At 42.3% G+C, this 15,291-nt stretch overlaps 1 protein-coding gene across 6 annotated transcripts in view; it reads left to right on the plus strand.

Moving 5' to 3' along the window:
• smap1 (small ArfGAP 1) overlaps positions 1 to 15,291 on the plus strand; it is a 252,271-nt gene that overhangs the window by 37,255 nt on the left and 199,725 nt on the right. For all 6 annotated transcript variants that reach the window (XR_013497795.1, XR_013497794.1, XM_078213304.1 and 3 more), the window contains exon 2: positions 8,878 to 9,011. Coding sequence is in view for 4 of the 6 variants with exons in the window: in XM_078213304.1 (XP_078069430.1) it covers positions 8,878 to 9,011 (134 nt within the window). In the remaining 2 variants the exon portion in view is untranslated. The remainder of the gene's footprint in view (positions 1 to 8,877; positions 9,012 to 15,291) is intronic.

Here is a 15,291-nt window from a genome sequence, read left to right on the forward strand (position 1 = left end):
ACACTTGCAGGCAGTACATTCCAGACCCAATCAATACACGATATCTGAATATCTATTGGAATTGAGAAAATATTACATTTGCATGTTATCACCATTTCCACATGTTAGGTTAAACTATGTGCAATTTTCTTCGCTTCATTCCTGTTCGTCCAGTACAGTATTTCTGTATTGACCTCCCGATGAAGGAAATTATTTTCTATTCTGCTCAGTATGAAATTGATTATTGGAATTTTTATTTTAATAAGGGCCTGCTGTTTGACACTAAGCTCTCCAACCTCCTCTTTCTCATCTTGCTGGGATTATATTTTAATTTATGTAGTTTATTCCTATCCAACCTCTGATTCGTAACCCCCTTGATCCGTACGACCTTCCCTAGATTCTAGCTCGAATCTTCCCAATTTTAATTACTGCACCTTTGGCCATACTTTCAGCTGCCTAAACCTTAATCTCTGGAATACCCTCCCTGCATCTTTCTGCCTCTCTATCTTGCTTCTCTCCTTTAAACCATTTGTTAAAACCTGCCTCTGACTGAGCTTTTGATCATCTGTCCTGATATTGGTGAACTTGATGTCAAATTTTGTTCCAAATGTTAGGATCCCGGACCAGAACATTTACATTAGGAAGCCAGACTAGACCCCAACAACTTTTCTATTTTGGCATAAATGTGAGGAAAGAATACTTCCTTCCAGCAATGATTCCACTGACAATTTGAGATCTCTTTTAGTAAAACAAACTTTATTTAATAGCACAGCTTAACCATACCAAATGACATGACTTAACTATTAACAGTTGAACAATATTTAAAATTGAAAGGAAGCACTGTTACTTTTTAATTTTGCCTGTTTCAGTTCCAAGTAAGCAAAATTCTTCCTAGATTTAAATGCCATTTTAAACCCAGTTAGCAAACCCAAGCATACTTGCTATAAATTGTGTTAACAGCATTGAAGCTTTGAGAGAAAATAAATTTGAACAGCTTGCAGACTTCAGCGGATTCCCAGCTCTAACTTGAAACCCGTTTTCTGCAAAACCGTTTTTTCTCTCTGCACGTAAACCACATTATCTCTCAACCCTGTCAATCAACCTAGTCAGAAATGTCAGGAGAACATAAGTAAACTAAAGTCCATTAGTTTTACTTAAACACTACATGGCTAAAATAAGTAATTATCCTCCCCTCTCAGTATCTGAGTTGCATTCCCACCAGACGTACAGACTGTCTGTAACATAAAGCTTACTTTTAAAGCATTCCCCTTAAACATAAAATATATCACTATCGTCACACATGGCAATCCTGTAAAATGCTTCAGGATAATTTATCTAGAGCTACTATATAAGTGTATGTTTTCTTAATCCGTATCTTACAAGGGGAGATGCTCCTACGTTAATTAGTTGCTGCTTTGAAAGATGCCCTCAATAATTAACTATTATTGAGTTAATTCTCAACTTTAATAATGTTCCATTTTTATATAATGGTGATGCATTTTCAACTTGATGCTTAATTATAATATAGAGTGCCTATTACTTCAATTTCAGTTTTTGAAATACTCCTCAGCTGCAGTGATTGCATATGGACAGAACTAATACCATTTGGGCTGAATCATGGCTTGTAGCTATTAAATGGACTTGATACCACATATATTTGAACCTCCAAGGTTAAATAATTTTTGAACAGTTTTTCATTGCCATTACTGCAGTGATACCAAAACTCAGTGGCGTTTTAAGGCTATCTATATATACAGAAGGAGGCATTTCGGTCCATCGAGGCTATCCTGGCTCTCGAGCATTCCAGTCCGTCCTTCGGGCCTTTTTAGCCTTCCTGAAGAATAAAAAGAGCATATAAAGCTTTTGTGAGTAATGGCATGAATCTGCCATGAACACAAGGCAGCATGAATCTGGTACTGTAATGGCGGAAAACATTAGTGAGCATGTTCCAATGTGAAATCTCTGCTTTTCTTTGTAGTTATTTCATAGTTTTTAAGCAAATACAGAGACAGCTAAAGAAGGAGGAGAATGAACAAAAAGGGGCAGTCTGATAGGGAGAAGCCAGAAGTGATGACGGTACAGGGCTTTAATGTGCCGAATTGAAAGATGAGATACTGTTTCTCAAACTTGTGTCGAGCTTTCTTGCAACAATATAGAAGGCCAAGAACAGAGGTGGGAGTGAGACACAGAATTAAAATGGCAATTAACCAGAAGCTCCAGGTCATGCCTGCTTGTGCCTGAATGTAAATGTGTTGCAATATAATCATTAATCCTGCAGTTGGTATCGCCACTGAAGAGATCCCATTAATTAGCAACATAAAATTGAATAAGAGCAATTAAATCTGTTTGTTTCACCTAGTAGAACTGTTCGGCTCCCCAACCCCCACCCCTTTTGCACAGTTGGAAGGGAAAGGGCTGTGGGTGTTGGGGTGATCGAAGGGTGAGCCATAATGTCGCAGAGGGAATGATGACTTTGGAATGTTGAAAGGCGAGGGGCAGATGTGTTTTTGGCATCACAATGGCAGTGGAGGAAAATGGCAGAGGAAGATTCTTGGAATCTGGAAGCTTATGTGGTAGAAGATGAGAACAAGGGCAACCCTGTTTTTGGTTCTTGGAGAAGGGGTACAGAAAGAGGAAGGTATGTAGGATGCACTGGCATGGAAGGTGAAATGGTTGAAACAAATGGGACATGGTCAGGGAATTTATACAATCCAGAGTCCTTACGGGAAGTGGGTGGGAGGAAGTAAAATCAAGGTTGCTATGGGAGTCACTGGACTCGCAGGAACATAAGCTTTGGGTGGCATGGTGGTTTCCCAGGGATCTGGGTTCAATTCCAGCCTCAGGCCACTGACTGTGTGGAGTTTGTACATTCTCCCTGTGTGTGCGTGGGTTTCCTCTCACATACCAAAGATGTGCAGGTTAAATTGGCCATGCTAAATTGCCCCTCGGTGTCAGGGGATTTGCCGGGTAATAGGGCCTGGGAGGGACTGTTGTCGGTGGAGGCTCCTTGGGCAGAATGTCGTCCTTCTGAACTGTAGGGATTCCATGATAAATAGGAGTAGACCATTTGACCCCTTGAGCCTTGTCATCACTGATCTGATGTGGTCTCAGCTTTACTCTTCTCCCTGTCCTCCATAACCCTTTAATCCTTTGTCAATCAAAAAGTTGTCAAAATTAGTCTTGAATGTATTCAATGAATCCACCTCCACAGCTGTCTGCGATGGAGAATTCCAATATATCCTCAAGGAAATTCTTCCTCAACTATCTTAAATGGGACACCCCTCATTCTGAACAATCCCCTAATTCTAGGTTTCTCCACAAAGGAAACATCCCCATAGCATCTACTTTGTCACATCCCCAAAGAGTTTTGTGTGCTTCAGTCAGATCACCGTTCATTCTTCTAAAGTCCAATAAGTACAGACCCAATCTGTTCAACCTTCCTTCATCCTAGGAATCAGTCTAATGTGGTTCTCTGAACTGCTCCCAATGCAAGTATATCTCTCAAGTAAGGAGATCAAAACTGCACACACTACTCCAGGTACTGTCTCACCAATGCCCTGTACAATTGTAACAACCTCTATACCAATCTTACCCATGTAACTGTCTAAATGCTTTTTAAAAGACAAAATTGTACCCGCCTCCACTACTACCTCTGACAGCTCGTTCCAGAAAAAATTGCCCCTCTGGACCCTTTTGCATCTCTCCCCTCTCACCTTAAACTATGCTCTCTAGTTTTAGACTCCCCTACCTTTGGGAAAAGAAGTTGACTATCTACCTTATCTATGCCACTCATTATTTTATAGACTTCTTTAAGATCACCCCTCAGCCTCCTGTGCTCAAGAGAAAAAAGTCCCAGTCTATCCAGCCTCTCCTTATAACTCAAACCATCAAGTCCTGGTAGCATCCTAGTAAATCTTTTCTGCACTCTTTCTAGTTTAATAATATCCTTTCTACAATAGGGTGACCAGAACTATACATCGTATTCCAAGTGTGGCCTTACCAATGTCTTGTACAACTTCAACAAGATGTCCTAACTCCCATATTCCGTGTTCTGACCAATAAAATCAAGCATGCTGAATGCCGTATCCACCACCCTGTCCACCAGTGACTCCACTTTCAAGGAGCTATGAACCTGTACCCCTAGATCTCCTTGTTCTATAAATCTCCCCAACGCCCTACCATTAACTGAATAAGTCCTGCCCTGGTTCAATCTACCAAAATGCATCACCTCACATTTATCTACGTTAAACTCCATCTGCCATTCATCAGCCCACTGGCCCAATTGATCAAAATCCCATTGCAATCCTAGATAACCTTCACTGTCCATGAGGCCACCAATCTTGGTGCCATCTGCAAACTTAACTGTGTCTCCTAAATTCTCATCCAAATCATTAACATAAATGACAAATAACAGTGGACTCCACCGAGACCAGAAGAGAAGGTAGGGAACTGAGTAGGATTAGAACAAGCTCTACTATGTATCCCACAGAATGGCAGGCATAGCTAGGACTGATGTGGGTTCCCATAGAGATGCTTTTTAGTTGAAGTGGAGTCAAGAATTGGCATAATGTATCAGGCTGGCAGAGAGGTGGTGGTGGATTGGGACTAGTTGGACCTTCATTCAGCAAAGAAGCAGAAGGCCCATGGGCTGCCCTGGTGAGGGTTGGAACTTGAGGAGAACTGGGCACCTATGGTTTAAAAATGTCGCAAAATACCTGAACAAGGATGGCCGTTAAGACATTTACTATCTCTCTACTTATTAACCTAGTTTAACTAGTTGTGAATATAGGTGGGAAAAGACTGGATAAGGGGAGGGAAAATGTTTGATTATAGGAAGAAATCAGATCTGTGGGCAAGAACAGCCTGAAATGATAGTACTACGAGGGCTGTCCTGTGATTATTTGGGAAGAAGGTAGAAGCAGGTTCTGTGGGGGTGGAGGACTAGGAGGCTTAATGGTGTGGCTGGTGAAGGAAGAAATCCAGCAAAGCAGAGGTCAGCGACAGTCTGGGGAAACAATTATTTGATTGAAGGCAATGGGGGGGAAGGAGGGTGGTGCCTTAACTACTATAGGTCATTGCATTTCAAGCAAGACGCAAATAGCTCCTCAATTGCTCAAATTAATGGCCTGTTTAATGCAGTTTAAGGTTGCAGCCTTGTAATAGACACCAATGGCAAATGATTAGGACCATTTGCCCTCAAGTTGGGGGTTATAATTGAGAATTGATGCCTTGCCTCTTAATTCTCCAGTCCTGCTTCCCCAGATTTCCTAATTTTACACACATCCCTGAAAACTTTCCAATTCTAATTCTTCCAAAGCTGCATTTCAGAGACTTCAATAAGACACCACACGGTTTGACGTCGGAAAATAAAGGATTAGGATAGATCGTTCCTCCTCATCTTATTTCAGAAATTGGCTTTGTTGCCTTTTAGTATGTATCGACTATGATTGAACAGTACTGTAGATATGATCTTGGCAAAGTTAGATACAATTCTAAGATTCCTCTGGTGGCCTTTTAGCAAGTCACAAGTAGGCTTACACTAACACTGTAATGAAGTTACTGTGAAAATCCCCTAGTCACCACACTCTGGCACCTGTTCGGGTACACTGGGAGAATTTAGCATGGCCAATGCACCTAACCTGCACATTGTTGGATTGAGAGGGGAAACTGGAGCACCCGGAGGAAACCCACGCAGACACGGGGAGAATGTGCAAACTCCACATAGACAGTGACCCAAGCTGGGAATTGAACCTCCGTCCCTGGCGCTATGAAGCAACAGTGTTAGCCACTGTGCCACTGAGAAATTAACTTTGTTGCCTCTTGGTCTGTATGATTATGGTTGAGCAGTACTACAGGTGTGATCTTGGCAAAGTTAGATACAATTCCAAAATTACTTCCTCTGGTGACCTTTAGCCAAGCAAGCTATGGCCTTAATATGCTCTCTTGCCATCTGTAAAAATGAATCTGCAGTTTGTGGCCTCTGGGAGCTTGAGGACATTGCCTTTTAAAGTATAATTTGCCAGCTCAATCTTTCTAAGCCCATGATTTTATCCTTTGTCTAGAAAATATTTACTACCTCTTTACCTTTTGTCCTAGTCTGTCATTTCTTTCCTTCTCAGAAGGTTGGCACAGTGGTTAGCACTGTTGCCTCTCAGCGCTAGGGCCCCGGGTTCAATTCCTGGCTTGGGTCACTGTGTGGAGTTTGCACATTCTCCCTGTATCTGCATGAGTTTCCTCCCACAGTCCAAAAATGTGCGGGTTAGGTGGATTGGCCATGCTAAATTGCCCCTTAGTGTCAGGGAGACCAGCTAGGGTAAATGCATGGGGTTACGGGGATAGGGCCAGGGTGGGATTGTGGTCAGTGCAGATTCGATGGGCTGAATGGCCTCCTTCTGCACTGTAGGATTCAATGATAAGTTAATTTCCTCACACTGTAAAATGTGGTTGTGAATTATGATTGGTCAGGCATACCTCTTTGGGCTGCATGGTATCAGAGAGTTGGTTATTTTGTCTCGTGAATAAACCTGCTTGTGGTAAAAGATTAGTTGCTGCAATGAAAAATCAGCCTTTTGAGAGTTGATTTATGCTAAATAGGTATATTGCAGTTTAAACAACAAAGGCATTCCCATTTTATGCTGTTGTATTGAGTGTGTATTCCAGCTCAGATTTTCATGACTGTTTTTTTTTTGCTTCATTCACCCGTCCCTATAATATCCTCCCTAACTTTCATATTTTGCATATCACCCAATGTGATTTAAAGGGAAGACGAAGGCCTAGTAATATCATCACTAGACTCTTAATCCAGAAACTCAGCTAATGTTCGGAGGACCTGGGTTCGAATCCCACCGTGGCAGATAAAAAAAAATCTGGAATTAAAAATCTACTGACCATGAAACCATCGTCAATTGTCAGAAAAACCCATCTGGTTCACGAATGTCGTTTAGGGAAGGAAATCTGCTGTTCTTACCAGGTCTGGCCTACATGTGACTCCAGAGCCGCAGCAATGTGATTGTCTCTCAACTGCCCTCGAAGGGCAAGCAGGGATGGGCAATAAATGCTGGCCAGCCAGCGACGCCCATGTCTCACACATAAAAAAAAGTCTTTGCCCCAACATTGGCAGCCTTGCCTTCAGTGGCCTCGGCCTCATGCTCTGGAATTTTTAAATTAATTTATTTATTAGTCACAAGTAAGGCTTACATTAACACTGCAATGAAGTTACTGTGAAATTCCCCTGGTCACGCTCGGCACCTCATAGAATCCCTACAGTACAGAAAGAGGCCATTCGGCCCATCGAGTCTGCACCGACCACAATCCCACCTAGGCCCTACGCCTATATCCCTACATATTTTACCCGCTAATCCCTCTAATCTACGCATCCCAGGACAATTTTAGCATAGCCAATCAACCTAACCCACACATCTTTGGACTGTGGGAGGAAACCGGAGCACCCGGAGGAAACCCACGCAGACACGAGGAGAATGTGCAAACTCCACACAGACAGTGACCCAAGCCGGGAATCGAACCCAGGTCCCTGGAGCTGTGAAGCAGCAGTGCTAACCACTGTGCTACCGTGCCGACCTGTTCTGGTCAATGCACCTGACCAGCATTTCTTTCCTAAATGGCTCTCTGTCCCTCCTTTTTTAAATCCCAGCTTTTTGTCCAAGTTTTTGCTTAATTTCAAAAATGTGGCAATCATTCAGGTCTCTGAATACAATGCCCACAGACTTTAATATTGACTTTTGAGCTGTGCCCGGACAGCAGTGAAATTTCCTTATCTGGGTTTCCATGGATCAGTTTTTTATTAGTAGTGATAGTTTTTTCCATAGGTCTTTATTTTCTTTGTAATCCAAATGTCAGTTAAAACATTTACATCTCAGTTTTGAATCCAATATCATGAATTGTTATCTCTCAGTTTATCTCCAAATGAGTCCGCATTTGAAATAAAAACAATGCTGCAAATACTCAGCAGGTCTAGCAACAGAGTTAACGTTTCTGATAATTTTCCAGCATCTGCAGTATTTTGGTTTTGTATTAAAGTCTGCATTTGAGTCAAATTTGACACTTGCGATTATCATTTGAGCCATATTGTCCTGTTGTTAATGATTTTATTACTCACTTGAAGTCAGATTGAATGCTTGGAATAAAATTTCTATGAATTTATCAAGAGTTGGTTATTCATGTAGAGATTTTGGATCTTGAAGTAAGGAGTGAATTAAAACCCAGGTTATCTCAAATGCATTCTTTCTTGATAAAAATGTAAATTTTCCATCACAGTCTATAATTTTTCACAGCAGCTAGTGTCTGCTGTGGCAATAAGGGCTTCACAACCAAATTGAAACCTTTTTTTATTAACTGTAGAGTAATGATGCATCTTCAGCTCTGTACATCCCCTGGAACTGATTCTCATTTGTCACAACATTGGAGAGATAAACATGCATTTGAAAATGGTTTCCTCCATTGCAGTTAAATTTTTTCTTGTTGTGAACTTCTCTGAACAGCATCCAAGCCCCTTGAGCACAGTGGAAAAAGCTCACTGATTCTCTGATTATTCCTTTTGTAAAATTTGATGCTGCCTTTCACTGCCTCTTGATTTTAATGTTTTTACCTTGCTAGGTAGGTTTACTAACCATGGTGCAAGAGAAAGCCATCTCGATGAATGTGGCTGATTTATAACCTGCCACTTTTGCCTTCCATCCATAGCTTTTTATTTTCCTCTGTGTGTAGTTATTTTAAATCTGTTTCCATACTCCAGTATTTGGACTTGCTGAATCTTATTAAAAGAGGTGCAAGGGTCTTAACGAGAAAAGCAGTCATGAAAAGAATTCTCCAATTTGTGCAAAGATTTTAAAAGATTTTTGAAGATTTTATCTTAATTTTTGCTCTCCTTTTTTCCTGCAGGTCCAAGATGGGCTTCCTGGAATCTTGGTGTTTTTATTTGTATCAGGTGTGCAGGGATCCACCGAAATCTTGGCGTTCATATATCCCGAGTAAAGTCGGTTAACTTGGACCAATGGACACCCGAACAAATACAGGTAATCCACAACAAAAACAGAAAATTCTGGAAAATCTCAGCAGGTCTGACAGCATCTGTGGAGAGAATATAGATAGAGCTATCATTTCAAGTTTGGATGACCCTTCATCAGAGCCCATAATAAGCCATCAATTTCAGTGTGCGTTGCCTTGTACGTCCTACTTCACTGATGGAGTTTTAATTGCCACTCTTAGCTGAAACGTTTTTGAAAACATTGTAATCTTCATAGTTCTTGCCCACCCTGCAGGGAATTCGAATTGGTTCATGTCACGTCCTCCTCCCAGTAATACTTTAAGAAGGATGGCATCTATTTCTGTGGCACAGGAATATGTTTCCATCAATTGTTGGAAAAAGGAACAAAGTTACCCAATCTCTTACAGACAAAATCATTTCTGTTCCGTTAATATGGCAACAATTGTTTTAATGTCTATTTGCAATGGCAACTATTCATCATAGAATGGTTTGCACGCAGAAAGCCATTCAGCTTGTTGTATGTGCTAGTTCCTGCAAAAGTGACCCGCCTAGTTCACTTCATTGCTCTTTCCTGTAGCCCAGCAATTATTTTCTTTTCAGGTGCTACCCAGTTCCTTTTTGAAAGCAATGACTGAATCAGTTTCCATTGCACTGTTGAGCAGTGCGTTCCAGATCCTAACCACTTTTCTGTTGTCAATTACAAATTGGTGTCCTCTCGTTCTTAAGGTGCAGTTTCTCTCCATCTACTCTGTCTAGACCCTTTATGATTTTGAGCACTCTATAAATATCCACTCTGCATCTCTTCTGCAAAGAAAACAACCCCAGCTTTATCCAATCTGTCATTGTGACTGAAGTCTCTCATCCCTAGAACCTTTCTTGCAAATCTTTTCTGAACCATTACTAAAGCATTCACATCTTTCTAATGCGTTGCCCAGAATTGAATGCGCAAATGCATTGGAGGCTGAACCTTATTTTTGTACTCTCTGACTCCATTTCTAAAGCCCAGGATCCAAAGCCCTTTTAACTACTCACCCTGTCCAGCCATTTCTGCACACACACGCCCAGGTGTCTCTGCTCCTGCACCCAGTTTATAATTGTATCCTTTATTTTCACAGCATCATAGAATCCCTAAAGTGCAGGAGAGGCCCATCAAGTCTGCACTGACTCTTTAACAAAATAGCTTATCTAGACCCCCTGTGCCGCTCTATCCCTGCAACCCCACACATTTACCATGACTAATCCATCTAACCTACACATCTTGGGACACCAAGGGGCAAATTAGCATGGCCAATCTGCCAAACTTGCACATCTTTGGACATATTTTGTATTACCTCTCCTCATTCTTCCTACAAAAAAGAATTACTTTGCACTTCTCTACATTAAATTTCATCTGCTACGTGCCCACTTTTTCTTTTACCAGCTGCTTATGCCTTATGCAATGGATAAAAGCAACTTACTGTGGATGCTGGAATCTGAAACCAAAAGAGAAAATAGTGGAACATCTCAGCAGGTCTGTAAGGAGAGAAAAGAACTGACATTTCAAGTCCAGATGACCCATTGTCAAAGCTAAAAGACATAGAAAGTGGGAGATATTTATACTGCAGGATGAGGGAATGAAAGATGAGTAATAGCCATAAAAACAAGGGGAAAGGCTGCTAATGACTGTCCATAGAGGGAATAAAAGGTGTGAATGGCCAAACGGCAGAGAAGCTGAAATCAGAGGGTAAGCTGTGACAGATGAAGATGTTGGGTGGCGGGAGGGGGGTGGGGGTGCGGGGGGGGGGGGGGGGGGCGCAAAGCAGCCAGCATAATTAAGGACCCCATGTACCCCGGGACATTCTCTCCTCCACCTTTTTCCGTCGGGAAAAAGATACAAAAGTCTGAGGTCACATGCCAACCGACTCAAGAACAGCTTCTTCCCTGCTGCTGTCAGACTTTTGAATGGACTTATCTTGCATTAAGTTGATCTTTCTCTACACCCTAGCTATGACTGTAACACTATGTTCTGCACCCTCTCCTTTCCTTCTGTATGAACGGTCTGGTTTGTCTGTAAAGCGCACAAGAAACAATACTTTTCATTGTTAATATATGCGACAATAATCAAATCAAAGGGGGAGAAAAGTAAAGACCAGGAGGAAAGAGTAGGGGGGAAAGAAAAATAAAGGCAGACAATAAAGAAGTAAAAGGTAGAGAACAGTTAAAAATGAAATGATAACAAAAGGTTCGAGGTGAGGTAGAGCTAATCATCTGAAGTTGTTGAATTCGATGTTGAGACCGGAAGGCTGTAATGTACTTAGCTGGAAAATAAGGTGCTGTTCCTCCAGTTTGCATTGAGCTTCAATGGAACATTGCAGCAAGCCAAGGACAGACATGTGGGCATGGGAGCAGGATCGTGTGTTAAAATGGCAAGCAACCGGAAGGTCAGGGTCCTGATTGCGCACAGACTGAAGGTGTTCAGCAAAGTGATCACCCAGTCTATGTTTGGTCTCTCCGATAAAGAGGAGACCACATTGGGAGCAGCGAATACAGTAGACCAAATTGAAAGAGGTGCAAGTGAAACGCTGCTTAACCTGGAATGAGTGTTTTGGTCCTTGGATGGTGAACATAGAAGAGGTAAAGGATCAGGTTTCTGCGATTGCATGGGAAGGTGCCATGGGTGATGGGAGAGGTGTTGGGTATAATGGGGGTGTGGACTAGGTTATCCCGGAGGGAATGGTCTCTGCGGAATGCTGACAGAGGGAGTAAAGGGAAGATGTGTTTGGTGAAAGCATCACGTGGGAGTTGGTGAAAATGGCAGAGGATTATGCTTTGCATGCGGAGGCTGGTGGGGTGAAATGTGAGAACAAGGGGGACTCTATCCTTGTTGGGAGAGGGGGTGAGGGTCATGGCGCGGGAGATGGACTGCATGCTGTTGAGGGCCCTGTAGATGGGAAACCATGGTTGAGGAGGAAGGAGCACATACTAGAAGCACCACTTTGGAAAGTGGCATCATCGGAACAAATACGACAGAGGTGAAGGAGCTGAGAGAAAGGGATGGCGTCCTTACAGGATGTAGGGTGCGAAGAGCTGTAGCCCAGATAGCTGCGGGAATCAGTGGGCTTGTAATAGATATTGGTAGATAGTCTATTGCCGAAAATGGAGACAGAAAGGTCAAGGAAGGGAAGTGTCTGAGATGGACCAGGTGAAGGTGATGGTGGGGTGGAAACTGAAAGCGAAGTTGATGAATTTTTCCAGGTCCAGACGAGAGCATGAAGTGGCACAAAATAGTCATCGATGTACTGGTAAAGGAGTTGTGGGAGGTGACCCAGGTAGGCCTGGAACAAGGAATGTTCCACATACCCCACAAAAAAAACAAGCGTAGCTGGGACCCATGCAGGTATCCATTGCAATGGGTCCTAGCTATGCTGGGGCCCTCATTTCATTGGTGACTGCACAATGTTCATCATTCACGACTCCACAAATACAGAAGCAGTCCATGTCCAAATGTAGCAAGACCTGGATAATATCCAGCCTTGGGCTAGCAAGTAACATACATGCCACAGAAGTGTCAGAAAAGCAGTGGTTCTTGTACTGACCCCTGGGGAGACCCATTGAAAACCTGCCTTCAGTCTGGAGAAAAAAACATTCACCATTACTGTTTCCTGTCTTTTCAGCCATTTTTAAAAATCTATCCTGCAATGGTCCTTTATTTCATGGGTTTCAACTTTATTGGCAAGCTTTTGTTTTTCTTAAACTTCTCAAACTTTCTTTCAACAAATCCATAGTCGTTTTCTTTAATTAATGCATATTTTTCCAAGTGAATGTTTTTTGTACCAGATTATTGTTTCTGGAAGTGTTCCCATCACTGAGGTTAAACTGACCGGCCTGTAATGGCTGGACTTATCCTTGTGCCCCTTTTTTGTTCAAGAGTATAACATTTGCACATCTCCAGTCCTCTGGTGCCACCCCTATATCGAAAGAGAATTGGCGGATTCTTGCCAGTATCTTCGCAACTTCCACCTTTGAATCACGAGCGTAGTCAGATGCATTTCTAATGCATGCCTTCTTGAAATACTGCAGGCCATGTGGTGTAAGTACATCCATAGTGCTGTACAGCCAGCCTTTCTAATATCTTTATCAATTTTTAACCCATCTAATATTCCAATTACTTTGCCTTTCTCTATGATTTTGGTAAAGGGTTTGGTGAAGATGGATGCAAAGTACTCATTTAGTACCTAAACCGTGTCCTCTCCCTCTGCGTAGATTCCCCTATCTCCATGCATAGATTATCTTTTTGGTCCCTGATAGGCCGCACCTACCATACTACCTCAGGGTTGTGTCCTAGGCCCAACCATCTTCAGCTGCTTCATCAATGACCTTCCTTCTGTCATAAAGTCAGAAGTGGGAATCTTCACTGGTGACTGCACAATATTCACCATTCGCAACTCCACAAATACAGAAGCAGTCCATGTCCAAAGGTAGCAAGACCTGGGTAATATCCAGGTTTGGGCTGGCAAGTAACATACATGCCACACAAGTGTCAGGCAATGACCATCTCCAACGAGAAGATCTAACCATTGCCGCTTGACATTCAGTGGTATTACCATTGTTGAATTCCTACATCTGGGGTTGCCATTGACCAGAAACTGAACTGGACTAGCCCAATAAATATGTGGCTACAAGAGCAGATCAGAAGCCAGGAATCCTGAAGCGAATAACTCACCACCTCACTCCCTAAAGCTTGTCCACCATCTACAAGGCACAAGTTAGGGTTGACATCCTTTCCACAAATGGTCACTCCCTCCACCACCGATGAATAGTGACAGCAGTATATAACATCTACAAGATGCATTGATGGAATTTACCAAGGCTCCATAGACAGCACCTTCCAAACCCATGACCTTTGCCATTAGAAGGACGAGGGCAGCAGATACATGGGAACATCATCACCTGGAATTTTCCTCCAAGTTGCTCACCATCTTGACTGGGAAATATATTGCTGTTCATTTACTGTCAGAGTCACAATCCTGGAACTCCCTCCCTAAGAGCACTATGGATGTACTTACACCACATGGCCTGCAGCATTTCAAGAAGGCAGCTCACCACCACCTACTCGAGAGCAATTAGAGATGGAAAATAAATGCTGGCCTAGCCAACAGTGTCTACATCATGTAAATTAAAAAAAAACATTACCACCCATTTGCCATTTATATGCCTTTAGAAGATTTTTGGAATCCCTATTGTATTAGGTCAGTACTTTTTGTACTTCTGTGCCTGACTCTCTCTTCTTCACTTCCCCTCTGAACCTTCTATATTAAGCCTGGCTCTTTCTTGTATCAACCTGACATCTGTCACATTTCCTTTTTCTGCTTTATCTTTACTCTCATCACTTTCTGTCACTTGGGGCTCTGTCTGGCTTTGTTTTCTCTTCTCTTCTCTTCTCCCCCCCCCCCCCCCCCAAACCATGGGAACCATCTCTTTAACGGCAGACCAGTGTTCAGTTACCATTTTTTGTGACAATCTTTGATTCCAATTGACGTGTGACATACAAATTCACAACACACTGAAATTGTTTTTGATGCAGAGCCTTTCCATTTTTTTTATTTTTTTTCAAAAACTGTAGCAGAGTTCAAGATTACAGTATACTTTTGAAGTTGGGGGCTTTCATGTCTTCTGTAGATGCTGGTTTCATATGCATAACAGCAATTAGGGATGCTTGCTTTGGCTTTTAACTCAGTGGGAAGCATCATAGCCACAATTGTGGAATATAAATGTGGAAAGAATACACATTAGAATTTAATAGCTTGGAGCATACAATGGGTATTGAAATAGTAACTAAAGCAAACAAGAGATTTTTTCCAGATATATTTGTTCATTCAGAATTGTAGAATTATAATAAAAGCAACTCCACTTCTTGCCATATAGGAAGCTGGTGAAAAAATACAAGTCCCAATTAAGGTTTTAAGGAAATACAAACTCAGAATCAAAACTGAAATGGATAAAAAGCAGAAAATTTTATCCAAGGCCACAGTCAAAACAGTGGATCATTTGAGAGTTCCACCCAGTTAGGGCGGCATGGTAGCACAGTGGTTAGCACTGCTGCTTCACAGCTCCAGGGACCTGGGTTTGATTCCCGGCTTGGGTCACTGTCTGTGCGGAGTTTGCACATTCTCCCCGTGTCTGCGGGGGTTTCCTCCGGGTGCTCCGGTTTCCTCCCACAGTCCAAAGATGTGCGGGTTAGGTTGATTGGCCAAGCTAAATTGCCCCTTCGTGTCCCGGGATGCATAGATTAGAGGGATTAGTGGGTAAATATGAGGGTTAGAGGGATT

The sequence above is a fragment of the Mustelus asterias genome, chromosome 5 (genome assembly GCF_964213995.1).
Source record: "Mustelus asterias chromosome 5, sMusAst1.hap1.1, whole genome shotgun sequence".
Taxonomy (NCBI): domain Eukaryota; kingdom Metazoa; phylum Chordata; class Chondrichthyes; order Carcharhiniformes; family Triakidae; genus Mustelus; species Mustelus asterias.